We start from the raw sequence: 10,710 nt of genomic DNA on the forward strand, positions 1-10,710 counted from the left end.
TGAAAAGACCAAAAGCAACAATGCATCAGCTCGTCTCTCTACCCTGTCTGGTGTTCAGCAGTTAGCCCAGTGGTTCTTGTGAAGAAGCAGATCTTTAAAAACAAGTCACAAATATAGCCTATACTTTTAAGCAAGGCTAAACAAACTCATAATACAGCTGGGCACTGTAGTTATTATCTAATGTTGCTCAAACAGGAGTAAAAAGTGCATTTGTTGTGGATTATTTTCAGCTGTGGGTGAATACACATTTGGTGCTCTAGTGAATATTTACTGCATCTGGGTGGGGTTTGACTCAAAATAGATTACAGTGCCCATGTTCTTTTAACTGTGTGGCTCATTGATGTGTTTTAAAATAGTTTTTGAAGAAAATTGAGGTATATGGCACAGAAGAAAAAGCTACACATATGATGATATAATGAATATCAATTCATTGTTGGTTTTGTTTTATCATGGGATTTGTTGATAACTATAGAATATCACCAGATTTTATCTTTTTGGTTAAGGTTATGGTAAGTCTTTAGGGAATTGATATAAGTCCTCCTAAACAACAAACACAAGTTTGTGTGTGTGTGTGTGTGTGTGTGTGTGTGTGTGTGTGTGTGTGTGTGTGTGTGTGTGTAAAATAAGCACTGTAGTAATGAACCAACCTTCCAACACCTGTATATCGACACTCGTTAACATGACTATAGCTCACTGCCATCACATGCAATTACACCCCCCCCCTCCCCCAAACCTTGCCCCTACAAAAAAATCTATCATCCCCCAACTTCCCTTGGCCCTGACACACCAAGGTCCTAGGGCGTTGGCGTCGCCTTGGCTGTTCAGCTTGGAAACAAGAGTGAGGAAAACAAACAAATGACTGTGACAGGCGCACCCAAGGCTCCTTACATTTTTTATCTCATCTGATCAATGCAATACACATAGATACATCAAAACGGGTCAAAGATTACGTTTGAAGGTGTTCAGGAGTGGGGACAAAGAGATTTAAAGAGTCAAAGTACAAGTTTAGCAAGGCAGTGAAGGAGGCTAAACGACGGTACTCTGAGAAGCTCCAACACCAGTTTTCAGCTAACGACTCTGCGACTGTCTGGAAAGGACTTAGGCAGATCACCACCTATAAGGGCGCTGCCACACAGCCGATTATCGGCCGTCGGACCGTCTGGCAAGGTCGGTGACTTGAGTCTCTTTGGTGTGTCCCGTGCCGTCGGCCTTCATTTGGGCCGACCCGACATGTTCAGTCGGAGACAGGGCAGTCGGGGCTCACCCGGAAATGGGGAGTGGATGAGCCGCTCAAAATCTGACGAAAATCTTTTTAACGGACCTTTGTTGATCTGAAATGAAGACAGATTCAGCAACTGCATGGCCAATTTCTCGCCTAAAATGTTTTCAGAAACACGTTTCGGTGAACTATTTTAGTACAATATGAGATCGTATTCTGAACGAGCCGCCATGACAGTCTGGCTGTGAATTTCCGGAGAAAAAAGACCCACGTGACACGTTCGTCCAATCAGCTGCCGGTTTTCATTTAGCGCGCTAACGTTAGCTCTGCTAACTAGCTAACATCGGCAGTCAAACAAACATCAATGATCCAATGTCTTTGTGATAATCTACACGTTTTTCTTGCAGTAGCTTTTCTACAATAAGCCGTGGTAAAAGTTACTATAATCCGTTCAAGGAGTTGATAAGCAGACAGATTAGCTAGCTAGCTTCCACTTTATAAACAGCTAACTAACCATAGCAGTTAACGTTAACGTTACGTCGCTGCTGTAGCGGCCAGCTACTTTAGCGGCCAGCTACTTTAGCGATGTTTAACGTTAGCAATATATCTTGTGTAGAATCCAGGACCGGCAGAGCAGAGGGAAGTGTCAGGGAGCAGAGACAAACTATTTAGCTAGATGAAGTGAGCTGGTTTGACCATTGAGATGGGATATGCTCGCTAGCTTCACCACAGTCGTGTGTGGCCGTGCACTAGTGCGGGACTGCGGGTGAGAGGTCGAGGGGTGTGGCAATGACATCATCGATACGATAAAAAGCCGGCTTCACCATCCAGACGAAGCCAAAAGAGAGCTGTTTTCGAAATTTTTCACCCTGGGACCCGGTTTCAAAAAAGTGCGTTTTCAGGCAGTGCGTTTACTGCATTCGTGTGGACGATCGGCCCAAACGATGCTAAAAATGTGTGTTTGCACCAAAAAACGTCTCCGTGTGGATGGGGCCTAAAACCCCCCACTCCTTCAATGACCGACACCTAGCCAACAACCTGTACGAGTTCTACTGTCGATTTGAAAGACAAAAGGACAGTCCTGACCCCATCCCCCACGACACCTCCCTACAGCTACAGCCACTGTGCATCACTACCACCTCCCCCCACCTCAGCAGGGTCCTGGGCCCCCCCACCAATGCCCTCCTTAAAGGTCCCCCCCTCCACCCCCCACCCACCTCAGTGACGACTCTCTCCATCCACGAGAGGGACGTCAACAGACTCTTTAGGAGACAGAACCCCAGGAAAGCTGCTTGACCGGATGCTGTCTCCCCATCCAGCTTGAAGCACTGCACTGACCAGCTGTCTCCAGTGTTCACAGACATTTTTAACACCTCACTGGAGACATGCCACGTGCCAGCCTGCTTCAAGACCTCAACCATAATCCCTGTCCCCAAGAAGCCAAGGACCACAGGACTTAATGACTTCAGACCCGTCGCCCTGACCTCTGTGGTTATGAAGTCCTTTGAGCGCCTTGTGCTTTCACACCTCAAAGACATCACCGACCCCCTCCTGGACCCCCTGCAGTTTGCCTACAGAGCCAATAGGTCTGTAGACGATGCAGTCAACCTGGCCCTCCACTACATCCTCCGGCACCTGGACTCCGCAGAAACCTACGCCAGGATCCTGTTTATGGACTTCAGCTCTGCCTTCAATACCATCATCCCGGCTCTGCTTCAGGAGAAGCTCTCCCAGCTTGGTGTGCCTGACTCCACCTGCAGGTGGATCACTGACTTCCTGTGTGACAGGAAGCAGCATGTGAAGCTGGGGAAACACGTCTCCGACTCACAGACCATCAGCACCGGATCCCCCCAGGGCTGCGTTCTTTCTCCTCTGCTCTTCTCCCTGTACACCAACAGCTGCACCTCCAGTCACCAGTCCGTCAAGCTTCTGAAGTTTGCGGACGACACCTCCCTCATCGGACTCATCTCTGATGGAGACGAGTCCGCCTACAGGTGGGAGGCTGACCACCTGGTGACCTGGTGCAAGCAAAACAACCTAGAGCTCAATGCTCTAAAGACAGTGGAGATGGTTGTGGACTTCAGGAAGAACCCAGCCCCACCTGCCCCCATCACCCTCTGTGGCTCCACAATTGACACTGTGGAGTCTTTCCGCTTCCTGGGAACTACCATCTCCCAAGACCTCAAGTGGGAGCTGAACATCAGCTCCCTCGTCAAGAAAGCACAACAGAGGATGTACTTCTGCGGCAGCTGAAGAAATTCAACCTGCCAAAGACAATGATGGTGCACTTCTACACAGCCATCATTCCAGTGGTGGAAGTCCATCCTCACATCTTCCATCACCATCTGGTACGCTGCTGCCACCGCCAAGGACAAGGGCAGACTGCAGCGTGTCATTCGGTCTGCAGAGAAGGTGATTGGCTGTAATCTGCCGCCGCTCCAGGACCTATACGCCACCAGGACTCTGAAGCGTGCTGGAAAGATTGTGGCCGATCCCTCCCACCCCGGACACAAACTATTTGAGACACTCCCCTCTGGCAGGAGGCTGAGGTCCATCAGGACCAAAACCTCACGTCACATGAACAGCTTTTTCCCATCCGCCACTAGCCTTATTAACAAGGCCCGGAAACCACCCTGAAACTCCACCCCTGGCTCTTCATGCCACTGTTCTCGCTCTGCTGTAATGCTCTTTATTTTTTATTTCTATCTTTATTTTTAATTTAATACATACTGTGTACATATACTATGTGTATTGTTTATACCTATACTTATATTGTTTAATATTCCATCTAGAGAATGTGTGACGTGCACCAACAACACCAAAACAAATTCCTTGTATGTGTTAAAAAATGTACTTGGCAATAAAACCCTTTCTGATTCTGATTCTGAATGTTCCTTCTAAAAACACACAGGTTCGAACTATTGGAATAGCTATTTTTGCACATGTCCATAAAATGCCAAACGTCACCTACAACGAGATATACATAACTACCTGTTTAGGTATTTTTATTCCAACATAACATAAAATAAACTAACGTTAATAAACTAATATCATACACCGTGATATTTAATATAAAGACCGTAATAGACCTCTCTCTGTGGCGTTATGGAACCCATGCAACTTCTGGGCAAGACCTGCCCTTCAATAGCATTCACACATTACTACTGGCCAGGCGTCCATGCTTACGTAAGGTAACGTAGCCCGATTTGTTCAGGTCCTATATCCTGACCAATAGGCTATCCTAACCCCAGGTCATTGCCTAACCCCAACCAATCGAGCTGCTGTGTTGCACAGTTTCTGGTTTTTGACATCTATTACACATCCCTGTTGGATGTTTTCCCATGATGAAAAGCATATTATTTAAATAAGTATGCGCAATTCTCAGTCTGGTGATGACTGTCTCCTCTTTCCTATTTCCTCCTCCTCTCTTTACATTACCAACACTATTTTGTATGTTATATAAATGTCTTCCCTTTTGTTGTTGTTCCCCGTGCTGTTGCCACTTTTTGTTTATTTCCTTCCACACAATGCTCTTTTCTTTCCGTTTTTGATAATTTAATAACTGTGTCCGTTTCCTCCTCCTCCTTGGCTAGCTTGTCCACCGTCTCATTACCCAAAATGCATATGTGAGCAAGAACCCACATATATACAATATGAATACCTTGTCTTCTTATTCCTGCATGTGCTGTCATGATTTCATAGAGCAAATCCTGCCGACTAGATGTTCCTGATCTTAGACTGTACAGGGCAGATAGAGAGTCGTTATAGACTAGGGCCTTCTTTGGTCTATATTCTCCCACCCATTACAGAGCCATCAATATAGCATATAGCTCCACTGTAAATACACTTAACAAATTTGATGTTCTTCTACAAACGTCCCCTCTGTAACTCAGGACTACAATAGCAGATCCAGTGTTTCCTGTTTCTGGATCCTTTGATCCATCTGTGAAGATGTGCACATATTCCTTTATATTTAATTTCTTCATATTCATAAAATTCACTCACCAGAGTATCCGGTTTCCCTTGTGTTGTTGAATGATGAATAGATTACCGCTGCCTGCTAGTATGGGGAGTTATTTCATTGCACGCTTGCGCAAAATGTACGTGGTACTTGGCAGTCGGCTATAGTCTGTGCGGTGTGTTTCACTGCAAATTTTTGGCCCAGACAAGGGCGCTGAGGGCCGAGCCGAAGGCCACCTGTGGCGTTACAGACACTTGTAAATATGCAAATAAAGTATATTTAAATTTGAATTACATGTTTTTAATGGTTAGATTGCATCAATTTATCAGTGTCCTATGTAATGTAGTTGTATAACATAGTATAGTGTTCAGGAATGTAGCATTACACCTACATTGTAAGCCTTGTACAACATGACCCTGACAACATTGTATTTATTTATGACCCCAAAAAAAATGTGAATTTTGTAACATTTGAGAAGGAGTAAGAGAGGGAGGATCAGTGAGAGCAACAAGGCCACCTAAAGACACCCAAGCTTGAATAAAGAGAGGGGGAGGAGGGGGAGCCCCCACGGTCAGAAAGGAGAAAAAAAACAGCTTGAGACTACGAGTAGCCTGTTTTTGTCTCCACCCCCCTCCTCACCCCTCCCTCCTCCCTTGCGCTCTATGCACAGCCTGATGACATCATGAACAGCCGGTATAAATCCAGCCAGTAGGATTGCTGCACAGCTTGTGGTGCTGACTACACTGTCTCCCTCTTCTCTCATTCTATCACTCCCTCCCTTTGCTGCTTCACACGCTCTCTCTCTCTCTCTCACACACACGCATACACACACACACACACCCTTCCACAGTCTCTTGCAACCTTATTCCTCCACACTGCTGCAGACATGGCCGAGGCTTTCGTTGGCACATGGAACCTCAAGGAGAGTGAGAAATTTGATGACTACATGAAGGAGCTGGGTAAGTGTGTGTTTTGTGTGTACAGTAAATGTACATATATTATCCAACTGTACATTCGTTGATGTTTCATACTTTACATACCTCATATTTGCAATCCCTACTGTCTACATTTTAATATATTCACCGCAATACTTACTCCTGCACTTTCTGTATACATATTTATATATGTATATATATAGCTCATTATATTCTTGCACTCTGGTTAGATGCTAACTGCATTCCATTAGCTCTGTACTTGTACTCTGCTTAATGACAATAGAAAAATTGAATCTTGAAAATGTATGCATGTGAATGTGTGCGCATGCGTGAGTAACAGGACGCAATGCTGCATGTGAGCACATGTGAAAATTGGGCTGAGGAAAGATAGATGTTTGAAGGTGTGTTTGTGTTTAACTTTTTTAAGCAGCTGTTGAAGCTGTAAAGCAGGTAAAGGGAGACAAAAGAATGGGTAAATAAGGGTGGAACCAAAATAGAGAATAGGAGAAAAACTGGTAAAAGAGCAACAAGGGTGGAAAAAGAGAGAAAGAAAGAAAACTGGAGAGTATGGGAACCAGAGGGGGAGGAAAAAGAGGAAGAGTGGTTGACCGCATGGCCTAAAGTGCTGGAAATGAGGGAGGGGCTTTCTTTTAGTGGAGCAAACCCCCCCTTTGAGTCTGAATGGCAACAAACTGGCATTCACAGACTTGCATAGTGTGGGTGACCTCTGCTGAAAGCTGTTCATTGTTTGAGGCCATGAAAGGAGTTGAATATTAAGATGGTCCCAATGCCGAGGAGCAAATGGGATGAGAATGTACAGAAAAAGTGGGCTTCAAATATCTCACCCACACTCGCACATAGTTTGTTGTGTGTATGTGATGGGGACAGGTGCTCGGACTTTTACAACCGTGACGAATGACACTAAACTATTTTACTTTATGTGTGTGTGTGTGTGTGTGTGTGTGTGTGAGAGAGAGAGAGAGAGAGATTCATGCCTACTGACCTCAGCCACAATTAATCGATCTATCTGCTCTGATTACCATAGAAACCGAGACCCTTCAACCTCTAAATCCTAAATCCTCTTGATCAATGAGGTGTATGCAGCGCACACAGACACACACACACACACACACACACACACACACACAGACTTTTTGTTGTATTGATTGTGGGAAAGTAGTTGTTTTTGCTCTTGGAGATGAACCGGATTGCCAGCCTCCTTTCTCCTTTGGTAGACAAGGGAGTCACTATTACCCAATGAAATTTAGTCTTTTGATCCCTCCCTCGCGCACACACAGACACACACACACAACACACACACACACACACACACACACACACACACACACACACACACACACACACACACACACACACACACAAGAAAGCAAGTAATCATTTGCACACATACATGCCCAGGCAGACAGGTCAGTGGGGCCCTGCAGTGTTTGAAGAACACGCTGCAAGTTTGGACAGCAGTCAAATAGAGATTAGAGAGTGTCAGCTGAAGGAGACCCAAAGGACAAATGCATGGCCACTGCTTTTTACTTGACTTTTCATGTAGCCCCACCACAGGGTTGACATTTTTGATTTTTAATTGGTTGAGATTTATCGCCTCTTAGAGCTGCTAGTGTGGCTGTAGGCTCTTAGTTTTGTTTATTTTTTGTATGCATCAAGGCAACTACTGTATGTCCTCCCCCAAAACATTACATAACCCATGTGTCTTTGTTTTTAACAGGTGTGGGCTTTGCTACACGTGCAGTGGGAACCATGACCAAGCCCACCACTATCATCTTAGTGGAAGGTGACAAGGTGACGGTGAAGACCCAGAGCTCCATAAAGAACACAGAGCTTAACTTCAAGCTGGGAGAGGAGTTTGACGAGACCACCGCCGATGACAGGAAAGTTAAGGTGAGAGGTCAGGTTGCTCATACAGGAGATCAGTGAGAATACCAACACTCAAGGGCACAACCTCAATTTATATTTTAACAATGTTTATTTTTTTAATAAAGCGTCTTTAAGTGGTTCTCTATGAAACCCACTATACACCTAAAGCATGCTGAAGTATCCATAAATATATGAGAGTGATAATAACAGTCAAGAGGAAGATTGATGGCAAAACAAAAAACTGTGATTTGTCACAGTTGGAGGTTGTGATTCTTGTTTTGAAGGTCAGGGGTAAAAAAATGGACTGGTTATAATTTGCAACCACTTAAGACACACAGTGACATAACCGTATTCTAATTTAGAGGGTGGGGGGGGAATGTACTGTAGTTTCGGGGTACAGAGGAGTAGAGTTTTGCTTGTTTGAGATACGTCACAGACTGGAATCCTTATTTGTGGCTCGTTGTGAGTCAAATCATTTCTCAGTCTGATTCAAAACTCTTAAGACACAAAACAGGCAGAGCAGATGCATACTGAACTTTAAGAAGGCATTTTGGTATTAATAAAGCATCAAAAGTAAAAGCACTTACCCCTGTGAATGTTAAAATATTACATATGATTGGCTCATTATTACTCATGCTTTAGAGTATGTATATAGTATATATATATATATATATATATATATATATATATATATATATATGTATGTTTTGAGAGAAGAAATAACATTCTTTCTTTTAAATAAAAACCATCATTTACAAGTGATAAAACACACCTATGATCGATTTTATAAAGCTTATGGTGGCTAACGTTAACTAATGTTTGCAAACTTCAGATGTTGCTGTGTGTATAACTGACAGTCCTGAGTCAGTTTGGCTCAACTCTTCTCTACTTGTGCTATTTTTTACACAACGTTTTAGCATTACGGTTACATTCGGTAATAAGTAGCATTTTTCTGTTGTAGCTGGTCAAGGCACAGCTAATTTAACTACTTTAGTGTTTGGTAGTTTAATCTGTAACATGCATATTTAATAAGATCATATGGTTTGCATGTGAAATCGTATACTGTGTCTCACTGTGGATGCTTCCGTTAGTAAACTTACATGAAGTACAGTGTGTACACTATGTAATCACTTGTGTAGTGCATACATTTCGACAGGATAGTATTCTATTCTAGTAGTCTCAAATAGCCCACTGCCATTATGCACTTACCAGAAATGACTCTTCTTCTTTGTAATGGTGAATAGCAACCAGGCGGAGCATTACCACCCCCAGTATAATATATACCGGCTTGTTTTCCCACTACCCGACTACAGTATAGTGGTACTTATTAAAAAAACACATAAATTACATTTGTGTAGTTTGGTGTTTGCTGTTTCAATCGCAACAGCTGCAGCTGCAAGGTAGGCTAACTGTAGCTGTCAAATAAATGTAGTGATGTAAAAAAAAAAGTACAGTATTCACCACTGAAAAGTAGTTAAGTAGAAGTGTAAAGTAGCAAAGCAAATACCATTTAAACATTTACTTAAATACATTTTTAATGAACCAAACATTCATTCATGAGAGGATTCATATGGTCTTGAATATGTACACTAGGGTGTAATAAGCTCCTTCTGTTTGTCTCTCTGCTGGCTCCAGTCTATTGTAAACATAGAGGATGGGAAGATGGTGCACGTACAGAAGTGGGACGGCAAAGAGACCAGTCTGGTCAGGGAAGTCAACGGCAACGCCCTCACACTGGTCAGTGCTCACACAAAATGTGTACATTTAACAATATGTGTGTTCATTGCTTTTTTTTTTAACTGTATTTCTCTCTCTTCATCACAGACACTTTCAATTGGAAATGTCGTTTGCAAACGTCACTACGTGAAGGCAGAGTAAAACACTGAAACCTCCCTCCAACATCTACTTGCATCAGTTAAAGCCTCGCACACCCAAAGTCCTTAACACCACTTCAGCCCAAGCCAAGCAATCCCCTCATATGGCACTGCAGACTACTACTGCAGATTCCCTTCATACTGTACGCTCAGTGATAACATTACTGCTGACTGTGAGCTCCCTTTTCTCCCTGTACTTTTCTTTATATTGTGTGTTCCTCCTACTGTAAGACACACTGAATATAGTCCAATGATTTGTTGTTGTTTTCTTTTAAAATCCAGTTCTGCATTTCTTTTTTTTGTTGAAAATGTGTTATGTCATGGTGCCTATGTTAAACTTGGAAAAGTGTTTTGAATTTAAAAGTGTGCCTATTGAGACCTGAAAAAAATTAAATTGTGTACACTGTTGGACAAACAATGAAAATGCTCTGGGATGTGTTCATTCTTGAGATGTTTAATGTTCGTACATAGTTGGTAGTTCCAGGCACACAACGTTCACTGACTAAAGACAAAGTTTATTCAACTGGGACTGAAATGAGCAAATATCCTTGAGGGAGATTTCACATTATTCTAATTTATTGTAGAATTTCAGGAATATCGTATCATGTAATTAAATGTCTGGGCAGCTGCAATCAGTAAATAATTATGTACAGTGTCATTCAGGGAGCTTCAGCCCAAGGGCGCAGTAAAAGTTAGTCACGGTCGTGAATTCAGAGCTAAACTTTCTGAGTGTTGTGGACTTGAACGCACTCCAGGCAAAAGTTCAGTAAGGCAACACAATTGTACAAGCATTTACACAGAATGTGACCATAGTTTCCAACACCGCTAGTTTTA

At 43.2% G+C, this 10,710-nt stretch overlaps 1 protein-coding gene across 1 annotated transcript; it reads left to right on the plus strand.

Annotated features, from left to right (window-relative positions):
- The first annotated feature begins 5,863 nt into the window (after positions 1-5,863).
- fabp3 (fatty acid binding protein 3, muscle and heart) lies at positions 5,864-10,235 on the plus strand. Its single transcript, XM_031323186.2, has 4 exons — positions 5,864-6,139; positions 7,854-8,026; positions 9,638-9,739; positions 9,827-10,235. Exons 1-4 carry the CDS (start codon positions 6,067-6,069, stop codon positions 9,878-9,880), a joined length of 402 nt encoding a protein of 133 aa, XP_031179046.1. The 5' UTR covers positions 5,864-6,066; the 3' UTR covers positions 9,881-10,235.
- Positions 10,236-10,710: the final 475 nt, after the last annotated feature.

This window comes from Sander lucioperca, chromosome 16 (assembly GCF_008315115.2).
Source record: "Sander lucioperca isolate FBNREF2018 chromosome 16, SLUC_FBN_1.2, whole genome shotgun sequence".
NCBI lineage: Eukaryota > Metazoa > Chordata > Actinopteri > Perciformes > Percidae > Sander > Sander lucioperca.

Excerpts from the sequence above, each read along its gene's own strand:
- fabp3 (XM_031323186.2), top strand. The coding sequence starts at position 6,067 with ATGGCCGAGGCTTTCGTTGGCACATGGAACCTCAAGGAGAGTGAGAAA. Across the intron at positions 8,027-9,637 it reads CCGATGACAGGAAAGTTAAG|TCTATTGTAAACATAGAGGA; the intron begins GTGAGAGGTCAG and ends TGCTGGCTCCAG. Across the intron at positions 9,740-9,826 it reads ACGGCAACGCCCTCACACTG|ACACTTTCAATTGGAAATGT; the intron begins GTCAGTGCTCAC and ends TCTTCATCACAG.